The following is a 17,802-nucleotide window of genomic DNA, read 5'->3' as shown; positions in this document are numbered from 1 at the left end:
CCTCAACATGAATTTGGGGCGGGGGGCGGGGTGGACACAGGTGTGATGAGAATAGTGCGTTGCAGTGGGTCCAGGTGGCTGGTGGTCCACTAGACGTTCTGTCACTGCCACGCTCTCATCATCGCGTCGAGAGACACTGGTGGGTTTACGCTGATATCTGCTTACGCAATTGTTTTCTTTCTTTTTTTGTGAAGTGAGCAAAACTGTGTCTACTGCAGAGCAGCAGTTGTGGAAAAAAAGCTTTTCTTGTTTTGAAAAGGGAATTCACAACTTTGAGTCAATTGACGATGCCACAAATGCTGCCCTTTTACTATGTAACACGGGACGACTCATGCGAATTTGTGCACAGGCGCACTGTGGTGCAGGTGATGAATTTAAACGTGAATTTTCTCCAGAAGAAGGCTTGTATTACAATAAGGTAACTTGCTTACATGTTGGACCGCATCTGTTCACACCTGATTGTCCTTTACACTTTGCCACAGCTCCACTAAAAGGTTATAAAACTAAAATAATTAACAACTGTGGTGATGGCACAGGACTCGACAGATCATTAGAACACTTAGAAGCTGGAAGAATACTGAGAATTTAGTAGTGAAGATGACAGGTTGAATTGGTAGGGAAAGATGATTGTTCAGTAAATTACGTCGGTGTAGCGAGAGCATGTCAGATGGATTAAAGATCGACACGGAGCAGTGAAACTCTGGAAGTCCCAGAGGAAAATACAGGTAGACGGTTATCTGATGGGATGGGAAAGGACTTTTGCAGCATAACACAAAGAGCAAAAATTGCGACATAAAAGATGGATAAATTCAAATGCATAAAAATTGTTTTTTAAATGCACAACAGAAAGCAAAATTGAAAAGCAGTCCACAATTCAGGGAAAATACTTAGAGCACACATGACAGATCAGAGGTTAATAAACCCTTAATATATAAAGAACAATTAAGAATCATTGAAAATAAACTGCCCCAATAGAAGAATAACCTTGAACAAAAAAAGTCATACATGTTAAAAAAAAAAGTAAATGGTTAATAATATGTAAGAAAAATTTCAAAATTTAAACTTTTATGAAATTTAAAAATAAAGTTTTTTTTAATCAAATTGTGAATATTTTTTGCAAATGGTAATATCCAGCGTTGGGGGAGGTACAAGAACACTCATTTAGTCAAGAACTTTGAAGCTGTTTAAATTACATTAGTGAGCAATGTTCATTGCATAGAGAACTTAAAAAAAAAGTGATCTTGTTTTTCTTTAAGCCTACATATACACAGAAAATGTAAGTACACACCAGAAATGTAGAAATTATTGCTGGGTGATGGAATTCAGTGTGATTTTATTTGATTACATACAATGACCATGTATTTCAGCATGGTGGTGACAGAGGTGGGAAGGGTTGCTTCTTTATACAATCAAACCCAGCAAATTTTTTATCCATAGACTTGTCAGATTATTTTTTCTATTTTGCTAGTCATATAAGCTGTAATTCTCATTTAGAAAGAAAGGAAAACAAATGAAAAAAATGCATCCTCATGCTTCACATGAGTCATAAGACACTCAGATGGGCTGATGATAGACTCGAGAGAAAATGTGGGCAACATGCAGTCCACTTTAAATCACTTTCTTCATTGAAATTGTGTCACTGATTTACTTTTTTCCTTTCCTCATGATATTGGTCTTTTATAAATTCTCTCAAATTAATGTTGGGGTGATTGTGAGGCATGTTTTACTTTATGGTGTATATTTAAACTGAGTCACAACGGTCCTCTTTCCTCCCTTGCAGGCTGTTGATTACTACTTGAAAGCTCTAAGATCCTTGGGAACACGAGACACACACCCAGCTGTTTGGGACTCAGTGAATTGGGAATTGTCCACTACTTATTTTACTATGGCAACTCTACAGCAAGATTATGCTCCGTTATCTAGAAAAGCTCAAGAGCAGGTAATATTTGCTGGATTATAAAGAAGTCTTAACCTTACTTATTCCTTTGTTTGACAGATATTGAGCATCTGTTATAGTCTTTTCCTTGACAAGCAGTATTTAAATGTTTTTAAAATTCTTACATAAGATTATGGGATTGTCATTTTTTTCCTCCCCCTTAAAAAAAATACACAGATTGAAAAAGAGGTCAGTGAAGCTATGATGAAGTCCCTGAAATACTGTGACGTGGACTTGGTGTCTGCTCGACAGCCTCTTTGTCAGTACCGAGCTGCAACCATCCATCACAGGCTGGCGTCCATGTACCACAGTTGTCTGAGGAATCAGGTATTGCCATTTCGATTCAAGTTAAGTGCCAAGTCCATTTAAAAGTGTTCTGGTGCTTTTCTTACATTTCTGTAGACATTTAAAATGCCATCTATTCTTTTAGCCATTTGAGAAAAACTTGGACTGTAGGTATTTTTCCCCTCTCTCCTATGCTATGTATTTTTCTATTATAATTGGGTCTTAGTTTGCAAAATTATGTGTTTGCCTGGGTGTATTATTTAGATTTTTTTTAAATGTAGTTAGGCTTTATAGTAGCGGTTCTGTGCCAATTTTAAAGTATGCATTGATCATTTAAAAAAATTTTTATTGTGAAATAGAGCATGCATATAAAAGCACATAGAAGATGTATGTTAAGCATTTATACAGTTTAAAGAATAACAAAGGAAACTCCTGTGTACCTCACCTTGAGGTTAAGGAATGGAAGACTCCTTCAGGGATCCAATGTGTACCCCTCCCTGTTGAGTCTCTCTCAGTACCCACCCACATTAACTACTGTCCCAGATTTTCTATTATGTCTGTACCTTTTCTGTGTTTTACCACTTAAACAGCATGTTTACATTTTACCTGGTTGTGAAATTTATAGAGCAAGTCATACTGTACATATTCTTCTGTGGCTTATTGCTTTTTAGTTAACATCATGTTTTGGAGATTCTTTCAGGTTGATACACGTAGCTGTTCATTTTCTCAGCTCAATAGTATTCATTAAATGAATAAAATATATCACAGTTTATTTACCCATTCTATGATTACTGAACTTTGGGGTTGTTCTAGTTTGAGGCTATTAGCAGTAATATGATGAACAGTCTTGTACCTGAATCCTGGTGCTCAAATGCATGTATTTCTAAGGATAATTTGAGGCCTGAGCTGAAGGTGCCTTCCTTCAGAGAGGTTGCCTTGCTTCTGCCAGGAGTCTTGTGCTTATAGTTTCTCAGGGATATTTTTTTATTGTTTTGTTGTTCTCCCTTTCTTAGCTCAGCACCAAGACAAATTATCTTGCAGTTCCTTGGGTATGGGTTTACTTCTGGGATGCCTTTATCCTGGAAATACTGTCCTTTGAGGTCCAGCTGAATCTGGAGAGTGTTTTTTCCACTCTGAGCTGGCCCTAGACTCTTTTCCCCTTGCCACAGAGGGCCCCCAACCTAAATTCACATTTGTCCAGATGGCCTAATACCCTCACGGCAAAAGCAAGCTTGAGAGAATTCGAAGACAGTTCACTGGGGGAAGAATTGTCTGTTCAGCAAATCATGCTGGGATAACTGGACATCTGCGTGCAGAAGGATAGGGTTAGACTCCTCCCTCACATAACATATAAAAATAAACTGAAAATGGATTAGAGACCTAAATGTAAGAGCTAAAACTCTAAGACATAACAAAACACTAAAAAGTATTTAGTGGTCCAGAGACTTGGTTAAGTAGTTATTGTGAAATCAAAGCCTTAGGATTTATTTTATTTTTGGTTCTAGGTTGGTGATGAATATCTTAGGAAGCAGCACCGGGTGCTAGTAGACCTTCATTACAGCAAAGCTGTGAAGCTTTTTCAGCTTCTGAAAGATGCTCCATGTGAACTACTTAGAGTACAGTTAGAAAGAGTGGCATTTGCAGAATTTCAGATGACCAGTAAGTCTCACTTTTTTATTTCTCAGATTTGTATGCATTGGCTTAGTGTTGGATTGTCTTAGAGTGAGGCAGACTGTGGATCTCTCTTGGATGTGAGCAATATTGTTTTCTTTTGCATTTGCCCATAGTTAATGTCTTTGGGTAGGGACATTTTTTGAAATGCTTTTTAAAACTTAGAGAAATGCATTAGCTTATGTTTAATGAGTAGATATACTGAAATATAGCCCAGGATTTCTTACTTGAAAAAAAATTATGACAAGTTAGTTTAGACAAAGATTTTAAGCATCATGAACAAGATGAGAGTGGAAAACGGTGATGGAGAAGTGGTGGGCCTGAGTCCCCTTGAACGAAGAACCAAGACTGGCAGCTTTGGATTGTGGTTCTAGAGCAGACTTTAACTGCAGATCCTGAGCAAGGTGGCGATGAAGTGGGAGGGCAGGGAGGGCGAAAGCGAGGCGCTTCACGTATCGTTTCCCACGGCGGAGTAAGCTGGCCCTCCACCACTGAGCGGTTTTTTCTGAATTCCCTCCTCGCTCTTGTTCACCGGCTCCCCCTCTGTACAGGGATCTTTTGAGAAATATCTCTTGTGTGGTAAAGCAACAAGAGACGTTTATTTGAAGTACAGCAATTCCATTGGTTTCATTTCAGTTGTTTTCTTCTATAAAATTAAAATAAATTTAATATTTAACATATGCATGACTCTTTATATAGTATCTCTGGAAGGATGGGCGAGAAACTGACGGCATTGTCACTTCCGTGGCTCTCAGTGTATGCCCATTTGTACCTTATACATTTTGACAGTGTATTACCTATTCAGAACAGTTTTTAGAAATACTTTTTACTAAAAGCATCTTTTTAAACTTTTTGTCAGTACATAGAGCCTAGCTGAATGTCTTGGATGGTCACCCAGGATTAATAGTAGCTCTTTCTGGGGGCAGTCTGGGGTGATCTTCTTTTCCAATTTGCATCTTTGAATTTTCTGCCATGTTTGAATTCCTTAGAATGAGCAGGCATCATTTTTATTTAAAAAAAAAAAAGTAGATACTGGGAACAAGTTTGCTAAGATGGTAAGTATGCTTAATTCCCTTTTTAAAAAATGTTTAATACTGTGACTGTAAAACCAGATAGTGAGGCAGGGAAACAATGATTGTTTATTGCCTTGTCAAGTCCTCCTGTTTTTCTTTAGGGATAATTACTAGACAAAAGTTGGATTTAGAAGATTTCTTGGGATTCTCATGAGTTACCTTTACAGCATTTGAAAATCTGAATTTTCATTAATACATTGACATTGGATGGGTTTCTAGATTTATATTTAAAGGAATGATCATTTTGTGTTTGACACTCTAGGTCAGAATAGCAATATTGGAAAATTAAAAACACTTTCTGGGGCTCTTGATACAATGGTGAGAACTAAGCATGCATTGCAGCTCATCAGAAAGGAGCTTGTAGAGGAATTTGACCAGGTAAATGGAAAAAAGATTTATCATTGTTTTTTATGTGTCTTAAACTAAATGCTACATGACTGTATAGTGGGCATATGGGATGCGTCTATGTGTATATATGTGTCTGTATATGCATTGTGTGTGTACAGATACATACATAAATACATATGCTCTGCATAAAAACATGTTAACAGTGATTTATTACATTTTCTTTGTGGAATTATTAAACTCAAATTTACAAGTGTATCTTATATATATATATATATATATATATATATATATTTTTTTTTTTTTTTTTTTTTTTTTTTTTGCGGTATGCAGGCCTCTCAGTGTTGTGGCCTCTCCCATGGTGGAGCACAGGCTCCGGACGTGCAGGCTCAGCGGCCATGGCTCATGGGTCCAGCCTCTCCGCGGCATGTGGGATCTTCCCGGACCGGGGCATGAACCCGTGTCCCCTGCATCGGCAGGTGGACTCTCAACCACTGCGCCACCAGGGAAGCCCTATCTTTTATATTTTAAAATTATTTCTTGTGGGCTTCCCTGGTGGCACTGTGGTTAAGAATCCGCCTGCCAAATGCAAGGGACACAGGTTCGAGCCCCAGCCCGGGAAGATCCCACATGCCGCAGAGCGGCTAAGCCTGTGCGCCACAACTACTGAGCCTCAGCTCTAGAGCCCGCAAGCCACGACTACTGAGTCCACATGCCACAACTGCTGAGGCCTGCGTGCCTAGAGCCTGTGTTCCACAACAAGAGAAGCCACCACAATGAGAAGCCCGCGCACCGCAACGAAGATTAGCCCCCGCTTGCTGCAACTAGAGAAAGCCTGCGTGCAGCAGCGAAGACCCAACACAGCCAAAAATAAAATAAATAAATTTATTAAAAAAAATTATTTCTTTAAATAACTACATAGACCTTGGTTAATAATAAGGCCCTGGGAGTATAAAGTCTGTTAAGTTTTGCTTTTGTTTTTTTGTTTGTTTTTTTAAGAGAAAGGTCTGTGCCGCCTTTTATAATTTCCACTAAACTGTCTGCAGTTGAACGGTGATTGGGCTTAAGCAGACTCCTTGGGAAGGCCTTTCCGGTTTGCCAGGCGTTCCCACATTCATGCTGCCTTCTGCTGAAAGCTTCCCTGAGTCCCTGTGGCCTCCAGCCTATTTCCAAACTCTGGTTCTCAAACCATACAGTACCCATTTCCATCTTGCTCCTTGAGCGTCTGACGTTGGAACGTCAGGAGGTTTGTTCAGGATTAGTTTCTTCTACGTAAGTGCCTTTTAGGTCTGAGACATTTTTTTAATGTGGTTTAGTCTATCAGAATGTTCTCAGGGGAGGGAGGAGGAGGCCGTGATGAGGCTGCCAGCAGGCTGTCCCCGAGGAAAAATCATCTCAGGTTTGCTCTGTTTTGCTTTTGGTTTAAAAGTTTACTGGATTATTGAAATGGCAGTTCCATCACTTTAGTATGAAACTGTGAGGTAGCTTAGGTGCAATAACTTTTTGTTGTTTCTAGCCTAAGAGTGAAGAGACCCCTCCAGCTGCTGATTCTTCTCCTAGCCTCAATCGAGAAGAAGTGATAAAACTCCTGGGTATATTTGAATCTCGCTTGTCATTCCTTCTTCTTCAGTCCATCAAACTGCTGTCTTCAACTAAAAAGAAAACAAGGTAAATTTTGTGGAAATTTCTTTCCAAGCACCTTACCTATATACTTTTTATTACTGATACTGTAAAAGGATGGGCCCCATTCTTTGTTGTGTTTTTTAAGTGGTGCTCTTTCGTGATTTGTTAAATTGAGTGAGAATCATCTCCACGTGGCCTACTACGTGTTGAGATTATAGAAACAAATCTTGCTGCCTAAGGGTAAATACCCTATAGGTTGTAATATTTTCCCTGAGAGAGATGAATGACCTGGAATGAAGACCTTGACTGTTTCTTGTCACTTTTCTGAGCATTGTGTTTAATGGGAAGTCAGAACTATAGTTTAGATACTCAGGGCCAAGCGCATCATAAAAAGTAGGTGACAAAACCTCAAAGTCTCTCTACCCAAGAAACTAGTGAAGAGAAGAGTGAGCATCTCAGCAAATACACCTATAACATCTTATACAATTATGTTGTTTTCCAGAGTTATTATGTTGGGATTATTAATTTAATTTGAAATTCTGGTAGTAAATACTAGATCAGGAAAATAATAAACAATATGCCTTTCTTTTTTTTTTAGTATAAGTATAATCTAGCCATATTACAAAATTTGAAAAATAGAAAAAGGAAAAAGAAAATCATTTATCCTAATATATTCATTCTTGTCAGTTATCCTGTGCATATTTTACCAATTTATAAAATTGGGATACAGATAATTTTTGTCTCTTTTTATGTTTTATTTATATATAGTAAAATTCATCCTTTGTGGTGTACAGTTCTTCAAGCTTTGGCAAATGCATAGATATGTATATCTACTGCCTAAATCATGGTACAGAGCAGTTCCATCAATCCAAAAATTCCCTCTTGCTGCCTCTTTATAGTTAATTTCTCTCCTGATTTCAGTTCCTTAGTATCTCAGGGAGAAAGCATTCTGTCTCCTGCTATGAAGTGTGACATCAGCTACAGGTTTTTGTAGATCAAGTTGACGATGTTCCCTTCTATTCCTAGTTTGCTGAGAGTTTCTATCATGAATGAATGTTAAATTTTTGTCAGATGCTTGTGCTATATACATTGAAATGACTATCATTTTCCATCTTTAATCTGTTAATATAGTGGATTACATTGATTTTTTTTTTAAATGTTAAACCAGCTTTGAATCCCTGGGATAAACTAGTACTTTGTTGTGGTGTATTTTTTTTTAATGTATTGTTGGATTCCATTTGCTAATATTGTGTTGAGAATTTTTGTGTCTGTTCATAAGGGGTATTGGTCTATACGTCTCTTATAATGGTTTTATCTGGTTTTGGTATTCGAGCAATGCTGGCCTCATAAAATCAATTGGCAAGTGTTCCCTCTCCTGTTTTTTGAAAGAGATTGGAATTTATTGGTGAAACCATTTTAACGTAGAGTTGGCTTTATGAAAAGTTTTAATAATTAGTTCAATTTCATTTCATAGATATAATATTATTCAAGTTGTCTTTTTTTCTTCTTGAGTTTCATCTGTTGTCAAATATATAGGTTCACAGTATTCCCTTATTAGCCTTTTAATATCTAAAGGAGTTTTTAGTGATAGCCCTTCTCTCATTCCTGATATTAGTTTTATCTTCTCTTTTTTTTTTTTTTGGTCTGGTTAGAAGTTTATCAATTTTATTGATCTTTTCAAAGAACTAGCTTTTGGTTTGGTTTCTCTTCCCCCATTGTTTTTTTATTTTCAGTGCCATTGATTTCTACACTTATCTATATTTCCTTGCTTTTGTTTATTTTGGGTTTAATCTGCTCTTTTTCTGTTATATATATATATATATATTTATTTATTTATTTATGGATGGATGGCTGGATGGATGGCTGGCTGGCTGGCTGTGTTGGGTCTTTGTTGCTGCGGGCAGGCTTTCTCTAGTTGTGGCGAGCGGGGGCTACTCTTCGTTGTGCATGGGCTTCTCATGCGGTGGCTTCTCTTGTTGTGGAGCACAGGCTCTAGGTGCGTGGGCTCAGTAGTTGTGGAGCATGGGCTTAGTTGCTCCGTGGCATGTGGGATCTTCCTGGACCAGGGCTTGAACCTGTGTCCCCTGCATTGGCAGGCAGATTCTTAACCACTGTGCCACCAGGGAAGTCCCTTTTTCTTGTTTCTTAAAGTGGAAGCCTAAATTACTGATTTGAGACCCTTTTTCTTTTTAAATATAAGTATTTGCCACTATAAATTTTCTTCTAAGCACTGCTTTTGCTATATCTCACAAATTTTGATATATTTTCCTTTTCATTCAGTTCAAAGTAATTTTTTTATATCCCCTGAGATGTCCTCTTTGATCCATGTATTATTTAGAGGCATGCTGCTTAATGTCTGAATATTGGGACTGTCCAGGTATCTTTCCATTACTGATTGCTTTATTTTAATTGTACTATGGGCTGAGATCATAACTGCATATGATTTCTCTTCTTTCACAGTTGTTTAGATTTGTTTTATGGCCAAGAATATGGTTTGCCTTGGCAGGTGTTCCATGTGCACTTGAAAATTATGAGTAGCTTACTGTTTGGAGTGTTGTGTAAATGTCGGTTAGGTTTAGTTGGTTCAGCGTGTTGCTCAGGTCTTCTGTGTTCACACTTTCTGTCCAATTGTTCGGTCAGTTACTGAGAGAAGCACGTTGAAGTTTCCAGTGACGGTTGTGTGGATTCATCTGTCTCTCCTTTCGATTCTTTCAGTTTTGTTTCACATATTTTGAGGCTCTATTAGTCACATACACATTTAGGACTGTTATATCTTGGAGAACTGAGCCCCTTATAACATGTGATGTCCATCTTTGATATTGATATAGCTGCTCAGCATTTTTTTGTTAATGTCTTTTTCCATCTTTTGCTTTTGACCTAGCTCTGTCTTTTAAATTAAATGTGAGTTTCTTATAGATCGCATATAGTTGAGTCTTGCTTTTTCAATCCAAACTTATAGGTGGTATTTTTAGACCAGTCACATTTAATGTGATTACTGATGTAGTTAGATTTAAATCTATCATCTTGCTAGCTGTTTTCTGTTTGTCTTTTTCTTCCTTGAGTTAATTGAACATTTTCTATGATTCCTTTTTATTTCACTATTGATTTATTATTTATACCACTTTTTAAAGTTTTGGTGGTTGACCCAGCCTTTACATTCTTTTTTTTTTTTTTTTTTTTTTTTTTTGCGGTATGCGGGCCTCTCACTGTTGTGGCCTCCCCCGTTGCGGAGCACAGGCTCCGGACGCGCAGGCTCCGGACGCGCAGGCTCAGCGGCCATGGCTCACGGGCCCAGCCGCTCCGCGGCATATGGGATCCTCCCAGACCGGGGCACGAACCCGTATCCCCTGCATCGGCAGGCGGACTCTCAACCACTTGCGCCACCAGGGAGGCCCCAGCCTTTACATTCTTAATCGGAGGCCACCTTCAAATAATATTATCCTGCTTCACATGTGTGAAGACTTTAAAACAATATGCTCCCAGTTCTTCCCTTCCATCATTTGTACTGTTATCATTCATTTTACTTTTACACATAATAAACAAACAATACACTGGTACTGTGTTTGCTTAGATAGTATGCCTTTTGTTTATATAGAGTTTTAAGAGAACAAGGACTTTTTTGCCTTTATTTATTCCATTTCTAGTGCTCTTAACTTCCGTGTAGATAGACCATTTTTTTTTTGTGTGGTATCATTCTTTCTACATGAAAAACTTCCTTTATCGTTTTTTATAGTATAGGTGTGCTAGCAAGGAATTCCTCCTTTCTTGTGAAAGCCTTTATTACTTCTTCGGGTTTTAGAAGATCTTTTGGCTGGGTATAGAGTTCTTTCCACACTTCAGAGATGTCACTGCATTGCCTTCTGGTTTGCCCATTTTCTGACAAAGTCTGCTGTTGTGATCTTTGTTCTTCTGTATGTCATGTACCTTTTTCGCTCTAGCTGCCCTCAAGATTTCTTCCTTCTCTTCCCCCAGCAGTTGTGGGCATTATATGCCTAGGTGGTATGATTTTTTTTCCCCTCCTCAGTGTTTTTATTTCTTCTCCAATTTCTTTTTCTTTGGTTCCACTTATACCTATATTAAACTGTTTGATACTGTTCCACAGCTTTTAGGTGTTCTGTTTTTTACAGGTTTTTTCTTTTTGTGTTTCAGCTTAGGCGATTTCCCTTGACCTGTCTTCAAGTTCACTATTTGTTGACTCAGTTTTGTGTCATATACAGTTGGACTTGTTGAAGGCATTCTTTGTCTCTGTCACTGTGTTCCTCATTTCTAGTATTTCCCTTGGTTCTTTCTTATAGTTTCCCTCTCTCTGCTGAAGTTACCAATCTGATGCTGCGTGTCGTCCACATTTTCCATTTGAGCCTTTTAATCATTGTCATTTTAAATCCCCTATCAGATGGTTCCAACATCTGTGTCGTGTCTGAGTCTGGTTCTCTTGCTTCTTTGACTCCTGGCAGTGTGTGGTTTCATTGCCTTTCTACATCTTGTAATTGTTTGTGGGAAACTGGGCATCTCCTGTAGGATAGTAGAGACTGAGGGAAGTGATTATTAAGCCTGGCAAGTTTGCACACCTGTCTCAGGCTAGGCCTTCAGTGTGGGGAGTTTGAGTTCATTTTTCAGGTTTGGCGTCGAGCTGTGGTTGAGATTTTCTTGTTGCCTTGGTTACCTCCCGTGTTCCTCTGGCAGTGCCTGGATTGGCGTGGAGCAGCTCTGTGGAGGCTTCTTGTACCGTTTTCTCCATCTTCACGTCTGGTCGTCTTCTTCCTGTAGCATCTCAAAGAGGGCCTGTCTTCATGCTCTTACAGCTCCCAGCTGTATTCCACTCGCTGGTCCCTCGGTGCTTTGTAGCTGTTAGGGAGGGGAGGGGGAGTTGGCCGGGCTTCTCACTTGTTTCAGGTAAGCCTCAGTCTGAGGCAGACCCTGCGTCCCTGAGTGTCAGGGGTGTGGCCTTCCCCCTGCTCCCGCCCCTCCCCCAGGGCTAGTGTTTCTTTTCTTCCCTTCCCTTCCCCTGTCTGCACTGACCTTCACCACCAGCGCTGCTCCCTCCCCACCCCCGCCCCACATATTCAGGCTTCTGGTTCCTGCGGAGAAGGGTCCGGTGAGTTTGGGTTGCCTGCCCCGCCCCCTCCCACCGCTGCAGCAGCTGTTCCCCTCGCCCAGGCCTGCACCACGGGAGCCCGGAGCGTGGTCTGGGACTCTCACCGGGCTCGGGCTCTCACATCAGCTGCTGGGGCTCTTGCAAGCCCCTCCCTCACCAGCCCTCTCTCGACCTCTACCAGCTCATTAAGGATTTTAGCTGAATTCTTCTTTCCGTGTCCAGCTGTGTCTGCCCCAGGTGAGGAAGAACTTTCCTGTCTCGCCCAGTGTTCGCCTCTCTGTCCTTCGTTTTCAGACTGGTTGGTGGCCCTGCAACCCCAGCTCTCTGATGGGTTCAAGCCAAGTCATGACCTTGTAGGTTGTCCTGCTTTTATTGCTGTTTTTGTCGTAAGGGTGGGAATGGTACTTTTCCCAGCTCTCTACATCCTAAGCAGAAACTCCCTCTCCTAATTGTTTTTGGGTAATTCTGTCTGGTCTGAGAAGTGGGTTCGTTTTGAGAGGAGCACTGGGTATCAGGTGCGCTGCCGCCCCAGCCCCGTTGTTAGCCCTGGGCGGCTACTCCGCGTCACTGGTGCACAGCAAGGGTAGCCGACACACCCATCTTCTGAAGAACCAGAAGGCAAAGGAGCTGTGCGTGTGGTGATGCACAGCTGGAAAAACTCACGGTTTTTCCTTTTTAACAGCAGTGAGTAAATTTTGAGAAATTTTTTACTGGTTTCCACAGAGTGGCAGTATAAATATATATGAGATGTGAGAAACAGTGATTCATCGGTTTTCACAAATCCGTGGTTTAAGTAATTGGCTAACACGTAACAGTTCAGTCTTCTAGTATCCTTTATACTCGTTAACAGTCATACGTATATGACCTGAGTCATTTTTATTTTAGTGGAGGGGCCTCTAACGTTCTGTTTATTCAAGTTATTACTATTCTAGTTAAAAAGTTTTAACCTAAACTTCTTACACGTGATGCATAAAGTCCTATTTAGCTAATCTGTGTTCGTTTCTTAAGGTTTATTAAATAAAAGACTTAAATGTGCTGCATGTGTTAATACGGTTAGTATGTTGACAGGTTGCACAACATAGAGACGTATTGACTAGTAAGTCAATGACTGTTTCTCTCATGTTTCACTGATACACACGTGAGCATCTATAATTTTATTGTGGAGAGGAGAACATCCTGTGCTGCAAGCCCAGTTATTTCACCAGGAATTAATGAACATTCCTTTTTGGAGTAAAGGGAAATCAGAATTAGCCTTTGAAAGAAAGGAAATAGTCATGTGTTTTTATTTTGACTGTTTCTTCCTTCCCTCCCACCAAAAAAGAAAAGAACAGAATGAACTGAGCTTGGTAATTTAATTCTTAGAATCCTAAAGAATTGGAAAGAAATCTAAGAAAATTGAGATGCATTTAATCTAAAACCATTTTGTTTTCCTTCTGAGGTTGTGTCGGCGCTCACGACGGCCGTGTCACCACTGTCCTGCCAGGAACAGTGGTTTTGTCTGTTGGGTTGTGTTCTTTCTTTTTGGATCAAGAATTTATTTGCTCTTGTACTGCCTTTTAATATTCACTGCTTTAGCCTCTTGACCTTTTGCTGGCTTTGGGGTTTAATATAATGAAAAAGTATAAAAAATAGAAGTAGTCTCTGAGGGTTTGGATGCCCTCTGCCATAGTCAGAGAACAGACCCTTTAGATTTATGGGTTTTCCTGGCCAGGTATGTCCCTCTAATATTCGGTTAAGAATAGTGAAAAGGAAAAGAAAAGAATGTAGGTTACCTTCTTTTGGAAAAAAGTTAACCCTGTGAAATGATAGGACGCCTCAGGATAGAGTTCATGGTTTCATTAACTGTGTGTGTGTGTGTGTGTTTGTGTAGATACCATAATGTTTATTTCTGCAGGAAAAATATACATGAACAAAAACAAATCAATTATAAAATTGAAAAGGACAATACCATTGTAAATCCTAAATAACACAGCTAGAACTATACTTCGTGTCAATTTTTATTAAGCATGGTCAATTTTAAAATGGTCAAATACTGGCAATTTCATACGGTTCAATAAAATTTGAAGTACATTATAGAGAGCTTAATTGCATAAGATAAATCCCTTTCTTTTACTTCAGGTTGCCTTTTTCAGTTTCCCAGTTTCTAGACTGAACGATATGGCTGTTGACAATACCTAAGTTTTTGCAGTATAGAGAGAGAAAGAAAAAAAGATACAGAGAAATGGAAGCACAGTGAGACTAAATTATAGAGAAGAGAGACTGAATTTGTCCTGGGCCTGAACCTGGTTCCTAGAGAAGCAGCTTTGAGCAGCGCCTGCTCTTGGACCAACCAGCATAGTCAGTGCGGGGGTGAGGGCAGAGCCCCTGCGGAATGGGGTCCAAGGGTTCACCCCTGCAGGCCAGAACAGAGTGGCAACCAGCACAGTGATCACTGACAGGTGGACAGACAGCCCAGTAATCGTCCTCCAAGGATGTGAGTCTTGGAGCTGCTATTCCACTGCTCTGTCAGGGCTCTGTATGAGCCCTGAGATAAAGAAGTAATATTGAAAATATTTAACATCAGGTAGCAGTCAATCAGAAATCAGACCCAGGTTGTGAACAGGTGGCTGAGCCATCCCAGTGCATTCCCCTGAGGAGAGTATGAGGTCCTCTCATAAATACGAATATCATTATTCCCAGAGGTAGTTATTTTGTGGACCTGGGCAGGTTTCATTAACTGTTGATGAGAGTTGCTTAAGGAAGGGAATGATTTGTAGAAATTGGAAGATAAAGATTTAACATTCAGAATTATGATCAGAACAAATCAAAGGGTTTTATATTTACGATCTCAGAAGCCCATCAGTTATCCTTAGGCATCCAGCTGAAATGACAGTGTGATGTCATTGTCCACAGAGACCAATTCATATTTCAGACAGTGTTTCTAATTGTTAAGTGCTGTTGCTTTGAGTACTGTCAGATAGGAGTTTAAATGTCTTATAAGGTTATCGGAGGTTTGTGAATGTTAACCTTCCCCCCACAAAAAAAACCCCAAAAACCTAAAACATATCCATCTTAGGCCTGAACTGCAGAGAGTGAATACGTTTTGAATGGTCATTTTACTGTGCTGTGGGTGGTGCTGGGTGGGCGTGGGGCGGAGAGAGGAGGAGATGTGCCTGGCAAAAGTCAGAATGAGCGGAAAGGAGAAAGGGGTCTGTAAGAGGGGGGTGTGGGCGGGCTCCCGTTGGCTGCCAGCCTGGGCCCGTGGTCAGGCCGGCCACAGCATGGAAGAGGTGGGTCCTGTCGAAGAGCAGTAGTGGGGCTGTGAGAGAAGCGGGGCTCCCTACAGCCTGAGCCTCGATCTGGGGCAGAAGGGAGGGTCCAGGCTGCTGGTTTGCTCTCCCGCAGGCCTGACCAACAGGCACTCGGGCAAAGGTGGAAGATTTGCATATTGGAGAGTGGAAAGAACACAGCATTTGACCTTGAACCAAATTATTTAACCGTTCTGGGCTTAGTTTTCACATCATTTAGTTTTTCATTACAAAATAAGAATACCAGTCCTTGCTCTCCCGAGGGCACAGGGTCACAGGCAGATCTCGTGTGCATGTGCGCACTCTCAGCCGTTCTCTGTTTGTGTGGCCAGGGCTCTGCGTTTATTATATCCGGACTCAAAAAATAAAAAGGATGCCAGAAATGAACTGCCGTGCGATTACTAGTCTTTTTCAGTAACATAAATATAATCCATCGATCTACCCTACTGGGGAGATATTTTCAAAATAAACTGCAAACTTAAGAAATTTTTGTTAAGACAGTTTTGAAATGGAAATTCCCTCTAGACCTCTCCAGCTGAGGGGCACTCTTCACACGGGAGCTGCACGTCATGTCAGCTAGATGAGGGGCAGTGCACCCGTCTCCGGCAGTGCTCGCTCCAGGGGAGCAGAGTCCGCAGTCGCTCTAGGTGTGGGCCCGGGAGCTGCACCGCGTGGCTTCTCGCCCTCGCCTGGCCCCGCTGTGTTTTCTTCACAGCACGTGTCAGCTTAGTCTGTTCTCTTCACCGTCTCGACGTTTCTTCCCCCAGTAGACTGTGGGTTCCATGGAGGCTGGGGCTCTGGGTCTGTTTTGTTCATGACCACGAGTAGTTCCTGGTACATAGTAGGTAGTCGAATGTTTATAAAAAGAATAATCATTGGCTTTAATTGATGTTTGAAATAAATGTTTAAAAACAGGCCCATAGGCAGTCAGTGGAGTCGGCATTAATGGAACACCTGCTTCCACGTGAAGAGTGGCAGGGCTGCCCGTGTTCAGTGTTCGGATTTCGTTCACAGCTGTTGGTGGGCACCACTTTTTGCTTCATCTCCCTCTCTTTTGAACCCAGTAGTAACCTTGAAGAAGATGTAGTCCTGAAAACCAACAAGCAGATTTACTCCCAGCTTCTAAGAGCTACTGCGAACAAAAACGCATCTCTCCTGGAAAGAATCGACGTCCTCGTCCATTTGCTGGACCAGCTGGCTCGGGGCAGCGGCGGAGACGGCGGTGCTCTTCAGTGACTCCCGCCTGGGGCTGCATCCGCAGAGATGCTGTCAGTGCCTTCTGCACTCGGGAGCTAGTGTGTCCATTTGGTGCTTCGTTTCATTAACTGTGAGGGAAATATCCACTTAAAACAGGCACGGCAGTGGAAGCAGAGTTCTCATTTCCCGTGGCAGACAGTCATGGTTGAGTTCTTTGGCTTCCTCGTTGGAGGTGCCAACATCAGAATCAGACCCAGAGCTCCCACATTGGTTTCTTTGAGAAGCATGTGGTACCTCAGTATTAATAGACTTGCTGTGAGGCAGTTAACACTTTTTGTTTGTTTGTTTTTGGTTTTTTTGCGGTACGTGGGCCTCTCACTGCTGTGGCCTCTCCCGTTGCGGAGCACAGGCTCCGGACGCGCAGGCTCAGCAGCCATGGCTCACGGGCCCAGCCGCTCCGCGGCACGTGGGATCTTCCCGGACCGGGGCACGAACCCGTATCCCCTGCGTCGGCAGGCGGACTTTCAACCACTGAGCCACCAGGGAAGCCCCAGTTAACACTTTTAAATATTTTTGAAGTATGTTAAGCTACATGGGTTTAACAGATAATTATCTTGGATAAATGTTACTTTGGTCAAGGGAAGTTTTATCCAAATGATTTCAGTGGTTCAGGTCAGTTAAAGAAACTTCCTGTACATCCACAGTGTTCCCTTCTCAATTGCACAGAAAAAGCCTGCCCTTCTTAAGCTTCGGTACAGGATTTTTCGAAGACTAGCCATTGCGCAGTTCTCTCTGTAGTGCATGTTCTGAACGGATCTGCTTTTCTCTGACTTTGTATGACAGTTGATGAAGAATTGGTACTCCCCCCCCCCTTTTTTTTTCATTTTAAACTTGAAACTGTGAATAAGGTAAGAAAACTATTTTGAATAAATAAATTATTTATTTAAAATGTCTTTGTAGTTTTCTATTTCACATTCTTCACATTGAGTTTTGATGTGAACTGGTTTAATTAATAAATTTTACAAAGTGAATATTAAAACATTAAAATTCTACCATCCACTAAATTCTCACTAGAATATTATACTTACTACTTGCTGCTACATGGCTCTTGTCCAGTTGCTTAAAACATAGTCTATTTTTCCAGTGCCTACAGCATGCAAGGCTGTACTTGTCATAGTTAATTAATCTCAGTTTCAAAAAGATAATGTAATCTACAGATCCAGCATACTCTTTCCTGTTGGGTTGATGGTTTGGATTCACGTGCACCATGCCTCTGTAGACGAGAGCTTG

At 40.9% G+C, this 17,802-nt stretch overlaps 1 protein-coding gene across 2 annotated transcripts in view; it reads left to right on the top strand.

The window, feature by feature from the left end:
- Positions 1 to 17,419, top strand: part of EDRF1 (erythroid differentiation regulatory factor 1) — a 40,266-nt gene extending 22,847 nt beyond the window's left edge. Inside the window, exons 19-25 of one of the 2 annotated variants that reach the window (XM_060098426.1) lie at positions 195 to 418; positions 1,781 to 1,939; positions 2,114 to 2,263; positions 3,727 to 3,880; positions 5,228 to 5,343; positions 6,827 to 6,978; positions 16,383 to 17,419. In XM_060098426.1, coding sequence (XP_059954409.1) covers positions 195 to 418; positions 1,781 to 1,939; positions 2,114 to 2,263; positions 3,727 to 3,880; positions 5,228 to 5,343; positions 6,827 to 6,978; positions 16,383 to 16,551 — 1,124 coding nt within the window. In that variant the 3' untranslated portion in view covers positions 16,552 to 17,419. Of the gene's footprint in view, positions 1 to 194; positions 419 to 1,780; positions 1,940 to 2,113; positions 2,264 to 3,726; positions 3,881 to 5,227; positions 5,344 to 6,826; positions 6,979 to 16,379 lie in introns of both variants that reach the window. The other variant, XM_060098424.1, reaches the window with a different exon arrangement.
- Positions 17,420 to 17,802: the final 383 nt, after the last annotated feature.

This window comes from Mesoplodon densirostris, chromosome 1 (assembly GCF_025265405.1).
Source record: "Mesoplodon densirostris isolate mMesDen1 chromosome 1, mMesDen1 primary haplotype, whole genome shotgun sequence".
In the NCBI taxonomy this organism is placed as follows: Eukaryota; Metazoa; Chordata; class Mammalia; order Artiodactyla; family Ziphiidae; genus Mesoplodon; species Mesoplodon densirostris.
The sequence above is the reverse complement of the archived record's forward strand: the minus strand, read 5'-3'. Positions and strand labels throughout refer to the sequence as shown.